The 16,836-nt window shown below is 49.0% G+C and overlaps 1 protein-coding gene across 5 annotated transcripts in view; it reads right to left on the bottom strand.

The window, feature by feature from the left end:
- Window positions 1-84: 84 nt before the first annotated feature.
- Window positions 85-16,836, bottom strand: part of GOSR2 (golgi SNAP receptor complex member 2) — a 34,582-nt gene continuing 17,830 nt past the window's right edge. Inside the window, exons 6-7 of one of the 5 annotated variants that reach the window (XR_012130820.1) lie at window positions 14,862-16,833; window positions 85-14,806 (exon numbers count right to left, since the gene is read on the bottom strand). Coding sequence is in view for 1 of the 5 variants with exons in the window: in XM_073235728.1 (XP_073091829.1) it covers window positions 16,763-16,833 (71 nt within the window). In the remaining 4 variants the exon portion in view is untranslated. Of the gene's footprint in view, window positions 16,834-16,836 lie in introns of all 5 variants that reach the window. The other 4 variants (XR_012130817.1, XR_012130819.1, XR_012130818.1 and 1 more) reach the window with 4 other exon arrangements.

Below are 16,836 nucleotides of genomic sequence, written 5' to 3'. Positions count from 1 at the left end.
AATCTTTGTGCATCTACGTAATCTTTGTGCATCTACGTAACAACAGTTAATGTTTATGAAGCCCTTCCTTCTATGTGTTCGGCGTTGTTTTAAGAGGAGGCATCTACTAACATCCTTATTTTACATTTGAGGGAACCGAGGCCCGGCAAGGTTCAGGGACTCGTTTGAGACTGTACACCTTTGAGGTCAGAGCTGGGATCCAAATCCAGGCAGACTGGTTTCTGAGCTGACAGAATCACCAGGCTACCCTGCCATGGTGTACGGCATATGTTGGTGTCCATGTCTGTCTCCCTCACTACACTACCATTGAGGGCCAGAACTGTCTTTCCTGTGTATTTTCTACAGCACCCAGCATGATGCTTTATTCAGTTCAGGAACACAAGCCTTTGCTGAACTGAGGATACAGTCCCTCCTTTCAAGGGCACGCATGCTCCATAGGGATCAAAGACATCTAATCAAATAAAACAGGAGGGTGAGCTTTCTCCTCAGTCAGATGCAAATGAAGTTCCATGAGAATGATTCCCCTTTTAGGTGCTAACAAGCATACTTGTCATTTGGAGATCTTCCACATGCCAGGAATGGTGTGAAAGCTTTTTCTATTTTATCTCATAATCCTGTCTGATTTTTTCATACCCCATATCTAATAATTCCTGCCAGGCAATATTGTTGTCACCTCCACTTAAGAAAACGAGCACCAAATTGCTTAGGTCGCTCATCTAAAGCCACAGCTAACAATCAATGGAACTTTAATTCAAATTCAAGTCTATCTCGGTTCAAAAGATATTTGTAAGATGAATGGCTGGTATGTCTCATAATTTTCATTGAAATATTGAAATGAAATCATGTCTTGATTTTCCTATTCCTTTGGGATGTGGGAGGAATATTTTTGTGGGCATTTCTCACTTTTCTTCGTTGCAGAATGGGATGGCGACTCCTCAGTCATGAAGTAGTGCTTCTATCAGTGATGGTGAAAGCCACAGCCCTTCACCGTCATTAGACAGACTGGAGGTTGACACACTGTTATCATAAACCCTAATGGTGCAGAGAGAGAGGGTGACGTTGTCAAGATGGTGGACTGACACTCTGGCCAGCTCTACCTCACTGTAAACGCCAGGACAGATGTTAAAGAAAACCCACAGCATTGCTGAAAAACAGGAGGGTGCCCACGGTGGACTAGAAACTGAAAAGTTCCTGAAAAATGGCAGGTTAGGTCATTAGGGTGTCTGCAGCCCACGGATCAGGAAGCAAGTTCTGTGGCAAAAGGAGGGAACTGTGCTGGGGGAACGGTGCCCCCAGCTGGGATGCCTGGACAAAGGAAGCAGGAGGGGGCACTCCTGGGGTCCTGCAGGGGTTACACTCAGCAGGATCAGCCTCTTCCTCCTTGTCCTGGAACTTCCTGCCATCAGAGGAAACTCTGGGGCTGTATCATGGGCAAGCTGCTAGGGAGGATATAGAAAAGGAGAAATTATTTATGCCTCATGGCGAGCTTAATATACACTGATCTGTAAAGACTGGGAGAGGTCTGCAATGGCAGTGAGAGGTCACGCTGCCCCAAAGACTGTCCTAGGTCCTTGATACCATGGCTCTCTCCACCCTGGCACGTGCCTTGGCATCCTCCTGACTGCAGACCTGGATAATGGGACCCTCCACTTCTAAAAATGTGATTTTATATTAATTTTTCTGCAGTATACATATGGGCCATCATATGTATACTTAACAGAAGGGTGGAAAACTCCAATGAATTGCCATGGAGATGAAACCTGGAATGAGGTTGTTGTGGTAACAAAATTGTTTCTAAAAGGCCACATCCCCTTAGGGAAGCAGAAAGCTCCTGTCAGGGACTTGCACTTAGAGGCCAAATCACAGACCTTCCCATCAGGGCCGGGTGCCCTTTCAGTTTCTTTTTTCCTTATTTTTTTTTTTTTTTTTTAGTTGCTGTCCCCAAAGGCAAGAGATTTAAATTTCAGAGACCTTGATTCAAGTTCTGGCTGTGCCACTAATAAGCCATAGGGACTGGGGATCTGCAGGCCCTGCAGAGATGTGAGGAAATGAGCTTCTGGCTCTGTACTCACCTGCCATGTGACCTTGGACAGGTCATTCTGTTTTCTCCTGCGCAAAGCGAGGGGGTTGGATTAGACAGTCTCTAAGATCATTGCAATACTTTTCTCTCTCCCATGGCACTCTGCCCTGCAGGGCAAGCAGCCTCTCAAGTTAATAGGCCAGCTGAGCTGTCTGTGGTGCTGAATGTCTGGTTGTTGAACTCCTGGTTGACGTCCTGTTCTTAACAGATCCCGGCTGTTCTCTGTACTCTGTGAGAGACTTCTGGACTCAGGTTTTATCCATCTGATGTCTAGGGGACTACCTACAGTTGGAGAGGACACTCCAGAGGGTCTTGGGGTTCAGAGAGCACTGGACGAGGAATCTGGAGATGCAGCCCTAGCCTGACTCTGACACTTGCCCTCAGTGGGTTTTTGATGAAACCACACCTCCTCCTCTGTCTATGAAACTGAGGTGGAGACTAAGATGATCCCTAACACAGGCTGGGCCCAGAGGAATCCTGAAGGCTGATTTGGGCTATGGGGGAGCGGAGAGTCCATAAAGATTCAGCCATTCCCCACAAAGCTCAGGCATCTCTGGTGGTGACTGAGGGTGAGCAATAAAGCATACTCCCTTGTTTGGAACATGTGTTCTTTTGTCTGGAAGAAAAGACAAAAGATAGTGAACAGATGTAGCATTTACATTTTCTCCAACAACAACTGAACACTGAGGATGATTAGGGCTTGTTATGAAATGTGTCAAAACCATAATAAAATCTCCAACTTATATCATCTGCCTACTTATCTGATCAGCTTTCTAGAATTGGCTTCACTTGGCAGTAGCACAAGATTAAAAAAAAAAACAAAACCGAGGGAAAGCTGAAAGGGAGCTCACCTTTGGAAGGACCAGACATCGTGATTTGCTCTGAAATGTCTTGTGTTTTTCATCCTCCAATTCCCCTCAACCCCCACTGGGGCCACAAAGTGCCACCATTGGGAGTGTGGAGTCCGTAATTAAGAAGGGCCCATGATTCAAGCCCTGCTTCTGCTCCATATTAGTTGTAGGACATTCTTTCCAAGCCTCAGTTTCTTCATTTCTAAGGGGTTAATTACATATTTCTGAGATTTGTTGCAATTTGATTAAATAATATCACTTATGAAAATGATTAGCAAGCACAGTGTCTGGCACACATTGAAAGGGACTGTTTTGGTTATCTATAGCTGCATGACAGACTACCCCAAAACTTCATGGTTTGAAATGACAGCCATTTCATTATTTCTCATGGTTCTGTAGTTGGGCAGCTGTGGGTCGGCTGGGCAGCTCTTCTACTGCACAGGGTGTCGGCAGGGACTGCAGCCCTTCGGGGCTTGACTGGCTAGTGCCCAACTCTGGCGCCTCGGCAGGACAGCTGGAAGGCAAGGCTCAGCTGGGGTGGCTGGACCTCCCTCCCTTCCTCGTGCGGCTACATTGATCAAGAAATGGTTTTTACGAATGGAATTCCTAGTATGCTCCACTCCCTTATTCTTTTTTTTTAAAAAAGTATCACCCCTTGTTGGGTTTCACAGACTTACTGAACAAGTATCTGTTGACTATACAGAGTAATTCAGCGTCAGGGGTCACCATCCTGGCTACGGTCCCCTTGGACAGGAATCACGTTTCTGTTTCCCCCATTTCCCCACAAACCTAGGGCAGAGCTCTGCGTACAGTAGGCATTAAACAAAGGATGCACATTTTGTTGGATACTAATATATCTATACCAACTTTAATTTTGGTATTTTCTTTGTGTACCTTTTCTTTAACCTTTCCTTGCAAGTTTTCTCTGTCAATATATTTTAGACATATAAAATACAGATAGACTAAAGAATATAATCTTTTTACTGGTGTGTTTCATCTGTTCATATAACTAATATATTTGGATTTATTTCTACCACCTTGTTTATAGAGTTTTATTTTTACCGTTCTTTCTATTTGCTTCTGCTTATCCCTGCTTTCATGCCTTCTGCTGGTTTGGAAGCTATGCATTTTATTTCTGTTCTCCTAGAACAGAACATCTAGATTTTTAACAGTATCCTGGACTGAGCAGGGAAAAGAGATGCAAGAGAGAGAGAGTGCCTGAGGAAGGGTGGCTGGTCCTCAGGCATGCAGGATCCCGGAGGGTGACTTCAGAGGGACCACCACAGTTCAGAAGCTCAGTTGGGCCAGGACACACCAACGTGGTCAGCTTCTCAGGTGAGACCCAACAGAGCCTTTTTCTTTGCTCTAGAGATAGAGTCAGATTGCCTCCTTTCTTAGTTCCTAAAGGAAGGATAAAAACATCTCCTTTCTTCAGAGTTTTTAATGCAGCCTGAGCTACAGGATCTGAAAAATAGTCGTGTCTCTCATGTACTTCCAGACAAAGAGAAATAAACATAGAAGTGGGGGTAGTGGATTTAGGTTTTACCCAAAAGAAGCAGACTAAGAGCCAAACCTCTTATTAAAAAATTAAAAGCGGGAGGTCGCACTTTGCTGCCGGCCTCTGAGTTCACTCTGTCAGTCTGTCCATCTGTCTCCTCATAGGAAGCAGATGATGCTTCTGCTACTAAGCCACCCTCTAGCCCCACCTTCCCACCATGTCCCTGGTACCTCTCTCTGGCCACAACTAAGGTTTCCCCTTGCATTCCTGACAATGACTCACTGGTCCTAGGACTCGTCTGACTGTGGAGGACGCCCTGGGCACAGCTGTTGTCAAGCTGTTGGGCATGGCCGTAAGACCTCGTCTTTGCCCTGGGCTTTACATTGGTAAAGCATTCCCACTGCACGCTGCTCACTCAGTGTGGCAACAGTTCTTCAAGGTAGGTTGTACACTTCTGTGGGGGAAACTGAAGGGTCATATAACAAGTTGGGAGGCACACTGAGCTAGAGCTCAGTTCTCCCACCTCATGCCATGTGAGATTTGGGGACTGGATTCAGTCTTCAGGCAGACTCAAACTCCCCGAGCCTTTGATTCCCAGTAAGTTGGGTCCATGCCTTGCCCCCCTCCCAAGACCTCTGGAGGCAGGGAGAACTCATCTACCAGAAGTGAGTGCTTAGAGGGGCGATTTCCTGATGGCCCAGTCCTTGCCCTGGGCCAGCATATCTTTCTGGAATGTCCCACAGCCAGGCCTCCTCTTTAGGCCTCACAGTAGCTCATCTTTAAGACTCCTTCCAGCTCCTGCTTCCAGTGGCTCTTGGCTTAGCCAGGCTCTGAGACGCCTTGGTTCCTGCCATCAGCACTTCCTTCGGAGTAAGAATAAAAGGAAGGCATCCTCAGTCCCCACGCATGTCTTCCACCCCCAGTCTTCTTCGCTGGCTCCTGCTGTTGCCACTGTCAGGGGTGGATTTTTGGGAAATTGTTGCCATGGAGACCCTGTCTAGAGTTACTGTGCAAATGTGTCCCATCTTTCTCCTTATTTGGTGTGTGATACGGATGTGTGAAAGGTGAGGATCAAGGCTCTTCACCTCTCTTCCCTCCAATTGGTCTACCTGGCCAAAGCTTCTTGGCCACTTGCTCCCCATGCCTGGCTTCTTTGAGAACCCCCTGGCCAGTCACTGCCAATGGAAAGAAAGTCCTGGACAGCTGGGGACAACAGACCTCCTCTCCATGGGTTGAACAGGGTTGCCCAGATCCAGTGACATTTGGCATCAACTGATTCCCAAAGAAACAGCCCAGATTTCTGCAGCCATCAGCCCCTTGATGGGGAATTGAGCTAGAGCTTCCAGCATCTTCCTCCAAGAAAGTTCTATCTGAAAGTTGAGGAGCCACTTACCCAGACCCCAACTCCATCCACTTCTATAGCCATCACCATGCACACTGATTTCCACTGCAGAATCCTTGCTTAGCGACTCGCCTGCGTTTTCCTGAGAGCTCATCCTCCCACATGCAGATGACATGATCATTAGTACTATTTTTATCATGTCTCTCTCCTATCCAAGATCCGGCCTTATCTCCCCATTGCTATTTCTACCAATTACAAACTCAACTTGCATTCAAGGGCTTCCATCAATTCCCTTCTCTCCCACCAAGCCAGCCAGCCCTTCAAGTCCTCTCTGCCTCAGCCCTCCTCACCTCTGCCTTCCAAGTCAGCTCTCTGAGGGTCTGAGGGCAGTCTCACTCTCACCCACTTCACTCACAGCACAGTCACTCGGGCTATCTGTCCTTCTGGAATGAATGACTTTCCCTGACTCATTGCATAGCTGCTGCTTAAACTCTTTAGTGTTAGGACTGAGGTGGGAGGATACAAGGACAGGGTAGCATGTTGAACAGAGCAAGATGGTGGTATCCTGTCCCTCCAGCACTGTCAGGGCCACAGGCTCCCCCAGAGCTGCCATCCAACAGGAACCACGAGGCAGTAAACACATGGCTGCCTCCTGGGTGTCTACTCAGATTTAACAAGTTTCCTACTAAAAAGATTCATTATTGCACAACAGTCCAAGGAACAAGAGAGATAAGAAAGCTTATAAGGCGAATTCTGGCCTTAAGTGGGGAGATTTCTGTTTATATTGCTACACAGGCGGGAACAGATCTGAGTTAGAATATTGCAAGAACTGCTGAATGGCAGACTCTGACCCAGGACTAAACTTAGGGCTGCTAATGTTTTTCACTGAAGGTTAAGACGGATCCCCCTGCTAACTGCTCACTCTTACACCTCTCCCCACCACTCTTCATCTCTATAAGGTTGTAGTTCCGTATTTTCTCGTCTTGTTGATGAGGCTTCATGAGGCATGGAGAGATGATTCTAGGTTGTATAGTTCCTAGTCTGATGTGAGGAGAGGTAGCATCTGGGTCCACAGACCAGTAGAAGAGTTATGGCCCCTGCCCCCAAATGTTCCTTGTCTAATGCAGGAGTCACAGTCCCTGTTCTAAAAAGCTCTTCAGTCTGTTGTCAGGAGGTGGGGAGGGAGGGATGAGACACACACAAGCTATGTTCAAATGATACATCCAACCAAGTACAGCTGGACCAGTTATACTAACTAACAGAAATAGTTAAAGAAAGTAATCACAAAAGTGGAAAGGATGACAGTTAAGGCCTAGTGTGGACGGCTTCCTGGAGGTGAGTGCTGAATGGTTTGACTGGTGAAGAGAAGGGATTCCAAGCCACATAGTCTCTCAGGATTGCTCGGCCCAAGATGTGCACAGAGAATTGGTGAGTTTGTTCCTTCATGAGTCTATCAGACATCAAGCCCTTTCAAGCTTTTGTTTGACTCTTCTTGAGTTAAGAATTTTGGGGGCTCAAAGACTATTTGAATTCACATTTCCCATGTGCCTACTTGTATCTAACATCTTATAATGTGGGTGACTTGGGATAGAAGATCAGAGACAGACAAAAACGTGGTTGTGGTCTTGTGGACTGTTTCCTTCAGGGCTCTTTCACCAGAAGAGCCAGAAACCCAATGTAAACCTTAAGTAGGAAAGGGATTTATCGGTTCACCAAATTGGTAAGTTCTGAAGCTTAAGGCATGGCTAAATCCAGGGGCTTTCCTGATATTGTCACACCTCTCTCTCCCCCCACCTCTTGGCTCTGCTTTCCTCTTGGAAGGCTTCATCCTCAGGCAGCATCTCCACATGGCTGGAATAAAGGCCTCCGGTTAGTGTCTTCGTTTCACAGAGGCAGTGATGGTAGGACTACTGCTGAAGGGGCTGTGCCATCAGAGTCTGTTCTTCTTGAAACCCTTTCCCAGAATTCCTCCCAGCAACTTCTCCCTGTATCTTATCTACCAGAACTAGGTGACAGGACCCTCTGCTGGCTGAAAGTTGGGAGAGACAAGTATGTTCAACGGAGCTTCCTGTTAGACCAACAAAACTAGGGTTTGTTAGTGAGAATCAAGGGGAGAATGGACCTTGGTCAGGCACCCAGCAGAGTCTATAGGAATACTAGGGAAGATTCTGATTGGCTCTGCAGTCACGGGATCACCCCTGAACCAACCACTATGGCCTACAGATTAGCCTACAGAGTCCTCTGATTGGCCAGACCAGCTTCTGGTGCTTCCCTGGCTGAAGGAGGCATCCCTAGCTGAATCCCAGGAAACAAGTTTTCCCCAGGAAGGAGGGATTATGTTACCAGCAGAAGATAACGGTTTGTAATCCAAAGGGAGGATGCTGAGCAGATAAACAACATACACCTATTGCAAAAATTTTCCAGCATACAAAGAAAATCTATCAAAAAAAAGCTTCAGAAAAAAATACCTTTAGGAATCTCTTCCTCTCCCTGACGTGTATGTACAAAGTTAGGCTGCAAGAACCAAATATAGCAATGCTGAGAGAATGCAGTGAAAAATGGTTTAGAAGACTTCCTGGTGGGAGTGCATTTGCAGCCAAGTTGTGAAGGCAGTGATGGGCACAGGGGAAGCAGGGAGGCCGAAGCCCAGAGGAAGAGGCACCACACAGAGGCCAGACACAGGGCTGGCTGTGAGAGTGAGGAAAGATGGGGGTGCACGGCCACCTGGAAGGTTCTCCAGTCCTGTAGGCATGGAGGCTGGGTTTCCTCGAGTATACCTGGGTCCCAGAGAACTGGAGGCATCATTCTCCCCCTGGGTCAGCAGCTGGCTTTAGAGCACCCTTGATGAGCATTATCTTGGCCTGGGAGGTTGGGCAGAGGGGAACAGGCAAGATTTCTGGTGGTAAGTTCGAGGAGAGGAGGGAGGTGGCTCTGATACAACAAGAGGGAGCCACTGGGAGCGACTTCCTAACCCAAATAAGAAGTGATTATATGGTCGTTTTTAAGGACTATACCAGTTACCAGCCACCTCCCAGGAGGCTCTAGCTGGTAGCTTAAGAATTCACTGTTCAACCTGGGATCTGGAGCCATGGCTGGTATGACAGCTGGGCAAGGATCCCAGGCCCAGACAGCTGGGGTGGGAATCTTTAAGGATGAAAATGATGGGTAAGGAGTTTGCTGTTGCCTTGGAAACCAACTCTGGGTGGATGAGGTATGGCTGAATGGGTAACCGGTGGGAAGCATGCCACTCACCAGGCTTCGCTGCGGAACCCACTGCTCCAGCCGTGCTTGTGGGCTCTGTCCACCTCTGCTCCATTCTCTGAGGGGCATCACAATCTGGCAATCCGTGTGTCAGTTCATGTCAGTATCTGAGGAGCCTGGGGAGATGCCCCAAACCAGAAAAGCTTTTCCTTTTTGCAAATGGCTCCTGTCCCCCAGAGTTAGCTGTGCCTGGCAAGAATATTGGTCATGAGGCCATAGCTGAGGCGAGGGCCACAGACAAGGGCTAGGAAAGCTGGCATACCTGTGGGCAGCAGGGTGAAATGGCAGGAGCACTGGACTGGGAGGAGGTGACCTCCACAGGGCTCCAGATCTGTCTTTACCAACTGGCTGAGTGACCCTTGGCAAGTCACTCTCCCCCAGAAGGTCAAGTTAGGTACTCTCTAAGGCCTCATCCAGCTCTGCTCTTCTCTGTTCTGGGATTCGGAACTTGAGCTTTGATCTCATCAGCCCATGTCTCAGCCCACTGAACGACCCCGTTATGGCACAGACTGCCCCCCAGAGAGACCAGTGCAGGCTCTTCACTCTTCCCAGAGTCTGGGGACAGGCAGGATGCTGGGGCAGCCCCCATCCTGCTGGCCTTTGCTGCCTGTGGCCATCTTGCCCCTCAGTTGAGAGGTGTCTGAGCATGCAGGGGGGTGTTCCTGAAGCTCACGGCTGCCCACACATGCTCCCAGGAGTCACGCTTAATCAGCTGCCTGTTAGAATTACTCTTCCATTTCTAATAGGTGCTATTTTAATTGGGCCTTTTCTTGGGACAAATATGAAGGAAAAAGCACTTTGCAGTGTGGGATTTGGGCTTGGGCACTGAGCACACACCGATTTAATTTTCTCTCTATTCCTTTTTCTTTCATCTTCTCTATCTCCTCCCTCCTGGGCCTTTCACTCCCCCCTGGCCACCTCAGTCCTCGTCTCCTCAGCCAGCAGCCTCCTCCCCACCTTACAAGGCAGCAGAGCATGTGGGTTGGGGTCTGGCAGGCCCAAGCACCCTACTATGGGCAAGGGGTGGGAAAGAAGTTTCAGGCCCTGGTACCAGCTCCTGTGAGCTGTTTCAGAGATGAACAATATGGGAAAGCCAGCAACTGAGAAATGATTTCATTCCCACAGTAAGAAAGGGGATTCTTGCCTGTTTTCATCCTATGTCTCCCCCAGAAGCCTCACTGCATCACTCTGGGATACAGTTTCCTCTCTTTGGCACACACTGTTCACTCCAATTTCAATCAATGTTTATAAAGTGCCTACTGTGTGCAGAGGGATGGGAACAGAGGAGGGCAGAGAATAATGAGTCTGCTCTCAGGTAACCTGTGTCTGTCCCTGGCCCACTCCCAACTTCAAGCCTGAGCCCCAGCCACAGGGAACCTCCTGCCCCTCCCGGGCACACCCATTTGCTCACACTACTCCGAGACCACCCCCTCCCAAGCTGCACCTGTCAGGCGCGACTCAGCTGAGATTCTGCTCACTTACCTCCCCCAGTGTCTCAGTAGATGCTATCTGGTACCTATAGTGATGGGGTTTGTGCGTTTTTCTGTTGTGAGCTAGGTTTGTACATTATTCAAAGGGTGTGTGGCAGACTGTACTTTCCCAAGTTGGTGTACCCATCCCACCTGCTCTTAACACTGTGACTGACACTCCTCCTGTGAGCGGTGGGTTGGGGTGGGGGGACTTATGACTGCTACAGCCCAAGAGTATGGCAGAACCGATGTCATGTGACTTCTGAGGCTTCATTAAAAGGACAGAGCTCTCACTTGGGTATCTACCTTGGACTGCTGACCCTTGGAACCTAACCACCATACCGTGAGGAGGCCCTGGCCACATGCAGAAGCCTGGCACCGGTGCCAGCGGACGACACCAAAGGAGCACAGCTGCCATGAAGCATCAGACATGTGAGTGAACCATCAGATGCTTCTCCTCCCCAGCCTGGGAACGTTCCAGCTGAGATCCCAGGCATCATGGAGCAGAGATGAGCCTTCCCAGCCATGGCCTGTCCTAATTCCGTGTCTTCAGAAACTGAGGTATAACAACTGACTGTTGTTTTAAGCCCCTACGTTTTGTGGTGACTTGTTACACAACAGATGACTAATGCAGGTGGGGGCCTTGGGGGATCATGTTTGTACTCAGCCCCAGGACTGGTCGTAGTGGGTGCTCAATTAGTATTTACTGAATGAACAGACTTCAACAGGCAACAATTCCATTCGGACCTTTCCTCCATCACTCCCACCTCTCCTACAACCCCTCCCCAGAGGAATGCTCTCAGGGAACCCAGGCTATCTGGAGGTGGGGCTGGGGTACCTGCAGCCCACAGCATCATCACAATCCACATGCTTGATGGTCCTGTCCTCACTACAGTTCTGTGAAGTAGGTCATCATTCCCACCCTCATTTCACATACAAGAACATAGGCTGAGGAAGAGAGGGAGTGAGTGCTAGTAAGGAATAAAGTGGGAATCTGAATTCAGATCTGATGCCAAACTCAGGGTTATGTCCATGACATTATACCTGTGCACAAAAACAGTCTAGCTGGTAAATACTGGCAGTACCTTCTTTGGGGATATTGGGCCTTGACTACCAACCACAGTAGCTGAATAAGGGGAGATCAGACCTAGGTCTTGGGTGATGCTAATTAACAACAAAACTTCAGCTACCATCTTATGTCCCAGGCTCAGCAAAAAGCATTTTATATACATTGCAGTATTCACTGGCTCCTAGCCATCCTGTAAAGTGGGCACTATTTATCCCTAGAAGGTAAGAGAACAGATGCTTTGGAGAGGTAATGTGACTTGGTCAAATTCACACAATTAATAAGAGACAGAGCTGGGCTGCATATCCATTTCAATCACTTGAGCTCTTCTCCCTCCTTACAAATCACTTCCATTGACTGTCCAGATTTCAAGTGGAGGTACATGAACCACCATTGTGAGGTAGCTATTATGGCGAGTACACAGACAAGGAAACAGGTTTGGTAAAGCCCAAGGTTACCCTGCTAAGGGTGCTAAAGTCAGGACTCTTAAGCCATGTCTGCCATCTCCATCCCTAGCAATACCCATCATGCTCTGCTGCACATGAAAAAGATTGCATCCAACGTCATAGGTGGTCAGGTTCGCCCAAGAGAGCTGAGCTTGTCTACACCCCACACCAGACTGACAGCTTCTACACTGAGTCTCATCAGCACATCAATGACAATGGGCTGTGGGGAGCTCTCAGGGCAGGTGCAGCAGTGCCAGCCCCACACTTCTGTGTATTTGGTGGTTCATCAGATCCGGGGAGTCCAGGCTGCTGGGTGCTCCTGAAAGAGACCAGCTACCCAGAGCCCTAGTACACTTACACTGAAGAGAACCTGGCTTAGGGGCACAGGCTCCTGGGTCGAGTCCAGGGCATGAGAAAGGATTCTTCCCGGTATTTGTTTCTGGGTAACAACTAGGGTTCCTCACATCTGCATTCATGCCAGGGCCTCCTGGTCTTCCTCCATCACCCCTCCCCAGCTTCCCAGCCAATACTTGCCGCCCACTCTTTCCACCGGCCACTCCAACCCAACCATGGGGAACTGGGCTCACATGCCTCCTCGCAAACCAGCTCCCCTTCCCGATTTCCCCAGGAACCTCAGTCAGTACCCACTCCAGGCACTCTAACCCATTCTCTACCCAGCTCCCAGCTCAAGTCCCCCCTTCTACAGGAAGCACTGCCTTCCCCCCACTCCCGCAACTTCTCCACATGAGCTCTCTGCCCTCTGAACAGTCTCTGGTCCACGCCACTTGCTTGGCACCTATCACTACCCCATGACATCTCTTGTGATTATTAAATTGACCTTTTACGTTAAAAGGATGTAATACTGTGGCTGAACTATTTTTTTTTCCGTGAGTATCCAGGGCTTCTACATCTTCGAGTGCTGTTCCTTCCAAATGGGTGACCTCAGAAAATTTACTCCAAGGTATTTTCTCATCCAAGGAGGTGGCCATGGCTCCCAATCTGGATTCTGCTCTGGGTCTCCCAAGGACCCTGGCTACAGGAAGAGAGGCTTCCCTCTGCCACAAAGGTAAAGGAGTGGGAACTAAAAAATGATTTCCTGGAAGAAATCACCATGGACACTGAATTTACGCCCACCCCAAGCACAAAGCTACAAAAACTTGGAACAACGTCCAAGAGTGTTCAGGGCTCTATCTTTTGATATCAACAACATGGAGTGGCCTGAGGGCAACGCTGATTCTTCTTCTCTCCTAGGTGGTCCTTGCACATGCCTAGGCATGAGACAATCTAAGCAGAGCATGCCTAAAGTGCCCAGAGGTGAGCTCTGCCCAAGCTGCCTTGGGCCAAAGAACATGGAGCTCACTGGCCAGGCTGTGGGAAAAAGGGCGGGACTGCCTCCACCTGCACACTGAGGACGGAGCCCCATTTTAGGCTTCTCGGGGCTCTGAGCCGGGAGAGGAAGCGGTGAGCCAAGCAGCTCATGGCCGTCAGCCCTCCTGCAGCTCCCCGCGACTGCCTCTGGAAGGTAAAAGCTGACTAGAGCTTATTAGCACCCCATGCCAGCTGGCCCCTTCCCCTCAACTTCTCACACTTCCTGCCCTTCAGCTGACCGGGGACCTTCCCCTTGCTCTCCTAGAAAGCTCCTCCTGGGAATGCCCCCACGACAGCCACTCTACACTGTCTCTCAGCCTTGGAGATTCTGCCTGTCACTTTGTCCTTCGGTTGTTTCCAGTGAACAGTTCCTGTCTTTCCAGTTAAACAATAATAATAACTCACACCTGGAGGCATTTAGAGCAGTGGTGCTCAACCTTGGCTGCATGTGAGGATCTACCGGAAAGTTTAAAAAATAATCCTGAGATCCAGGCTACACCCCAAGTAGTTCAGAACCTCTGGGGACAAGATTCAGAATCAGGGGTTTTCAAGCTCTCCAGTAAACCATCAAGGCTGACCGTCACTGCTCCAGACCTCCAGTCTCCTATAAACACTAGGTCATCCGAGCTCCATGTCCACCCTGGGAAGGACCATGGGACAGGTGTTACCCCATTCTAAGCAAAAGCTGAGGCTCTGAGAGGCATCCACCACACGGAGCTGCAGCAGGGCTGGGTGTGAAGCCGGGTGTCTGCACCACAGATTCAGGACTTTTATTGCAGCCTCATGCCTTTCCAATTACTACCAGCTGCAGAGGGCACCCGTTGCTTCCCAAACTCTGTCTGCCCTAAAATAGCTAACATGATGCTGGGCATATGCCAGGACTTTGATAGCTGGGAGTACTTCCCTCTGGGCCCGGTTAGGTCTCTCCAGAAGTCTCAGTGTCACAGAAGCCCAAAAAGAGGGGCCAGTGACCCCAATAGTGGAATCAACAGGTCATGGGTCAGCCTTCAAGGCCACAGTCCCCTCTTCCTGGGTGCTCTGCATTAGTCACAGCTGTCTTAGCCTTTAGTGTACATCGGGTGACCACCCTTCCTGGTTCACTTCAGCCTGAGAAAGTTACCAGAATTCAGGACTTTTAGTTTTAAAACCAGGACAAACTGGTCACCCTACTTCTCTCTCCCCAGGCTTGGTTGATGCATTTTCCCTCATGGAGTCAGCCCCATGCCTCTCCTTTTATCATCGTTGCTGTTGAGGGCTTATGAGCACATTATTAGTGGCATCAGTGGCCATGAAGCTTCCAGCTTCTTCCTGGCCTGGCCACAACAGTTAAACCACTGCACCGATTTCTCAGAAGTCTGTTACCCACACGGGCTGGGCTCATCACGGGCTCTCCTGCAGGCCACTGGCCCGACAGCTATTGAACACCTATGATGGGCAGAGGATACCAAAAGGTCCCTACAGGGAGGACACGCCTGAACACCTACCATTCCCCAGGCAATGTGCAGTACTAGAGGCATGGCCAGGCAGGGCGCCAGGATTCATGGAGGTACCGTAGGATTGCGGAGTGTCCGTGGCCCAAAGCAGAAGAAACATCTTGTCCAAAGGTGCAGATGTGCAAGACTACGGCATGTCCGAGAAGGCTGAACAGCCCAGGGAATGTGGAGAACCAGGGAGAAGTAGTGGAGGTGTAAGGGAGGGGGCAATGGAAGGCTGGTCTGTCACAACTAAGGTGCTTTACTCAGCAGACACAGAGGCATCAATGAGCGGGGCCGGGAAGGACTTTGCCCCTTCCCAAACCAGATGGGAGAATTCAGCTTCCCCCACCACACACCCCCAACCCAGCTGGTCTAGGGCAGTGGTTCCCCTGGTGTGGCCAAAGGGAAGTCCGCTGAGGTCTGCCTTGCCTCAGAATGCTCTTGGGTTAGAACAGTTTTTTCTTGGGCCTGGACAACCCTTAGAACTCCTGATGACTAGGATGCAACCCAGGCCAGTTAAATCAGAATGGATCAGGGCAATTCTTACACACGTGAATATCTAAAAGCTCAGGAAGGAATCCCAGCCTACTAATCCTGCGCTGGAGGGCACCAGGGATGAGGCCAGGGAACTGCCAGATCCCCCACCTCCATCCTATCTCCTTTCTCTCCCATGTGCCTAATCAAATGAGGGGGCACAGAAAAGGGAGTTGGAGTGAACACACATTTTGAGAAATGCTTTTCCACATTTGTTTTCAATATGCCCCTGTGCTGAGGGAAGGACAGAAAGGGGAGGAGTCCTGGAAATCAGAACTAGGATTTCAGGTCCATTTTGGCCACAACCCGAGAGCTTCAAGAAACAGCCCAGAACCACCACTCAGCAGGAAATTTTGCATCTAAAAGGAACCAATACAAATTTGTGGTTGTTTCCTCCTCTCAGCACACCAGGCCTATCGCACTGAGCGGCGTTCCAAAACCCAGCCACAGATGGGGTTATGCCGCCCCCTAGGGGCAAAGCCTGCATGCAGCTCCTGATAGCCACTTCAATACCACCGCCCCCAACAACTCTACCACTTTCAACTAGGAAGATATTTTAGGACGGAGAACCTGCCATGCAAGGTGCAACAAATGGCTCAGAGCCCCAATCCTAGCAGGCCACCTTGGTATTCTGCATCTCATCCCCAGCATGGGAGGCGGTTGGTGCAGTGGTTATGAACTTGGGCTATCAAGCAAGACAGAACGGGGCCAACTCCTCCAAGGCTCCCTGCAGGGCCCTGGGACTGTCACTAAGCTCAGCCTCCTCACCTGCACATTTAGGATAATACAGGACCTAATTCAGAGGGTTTGTGAAGAGTAGAGGTGCAACCCAGGGAAATAACCAAGCCTGACTCCCAGTAAGGGCCACTTCCAAGCTGGCAGTATTAATGGTCTGGGTTTTCCTCTGAACAAATATGACATTTTCCCAACCCCTATTCAAACAGTAACAGTACTTCTTTGCTTTGGCTGCTAGGACTCAAAGCCAAATTAGGGATTCCCCAGAGCATTTCTGTGAGGGCTTCACGACCTGCATTTGAATTTCTTTTATTGGTAATGACAGTCTACTCTGCTTTATTATTGGTCCTCACATCTTTAGATATCACTATTTTAGTTATTTCCTGTAAGTCCTCTCAAATCTTTCCTGGAAAAAGATAGGGTATAAACAAGTAAGATTTTATTTTGAACCAGATGAGTTCTACTCTTCACACATATATGCTGAGTTAGTTCAGTATATATTTTCAAACGCTATCATCTTTTAAGACAAAAGCCTTCCAAAAGACAGTGATTCTAAAATACTCTATCACAATGACCTTAGAGATTTAAAAAAAATGTTCTAATTCAGGTTTGGGGTAAGCCCCAGGAATCCATAATTTTAAGTTTTCCAATTGCTTCTGAGAGCCAGCCTGGCTCCTGACCATGGAGCAGTGTTTGAGAATCTCTGGTCTG

Source organism: Manis javanica, chromosome 4 (genome assembly GCF_040802235.1).
Source record: "Manis javanica isolate MJ-LG chromosome 4, MJ_LKY, whole genome shotgun sequence".
NCBI classification, from domain to species: Eukaryota; Metazoa; Chordata; class Mammalia; order Pholidota; family Manidae; genus Manis; species Manis javanica.
Note: the sequence above shows the minus strand (reverse complement) of the source record. Positions and strands in the feature narration are given on the sequence as shown.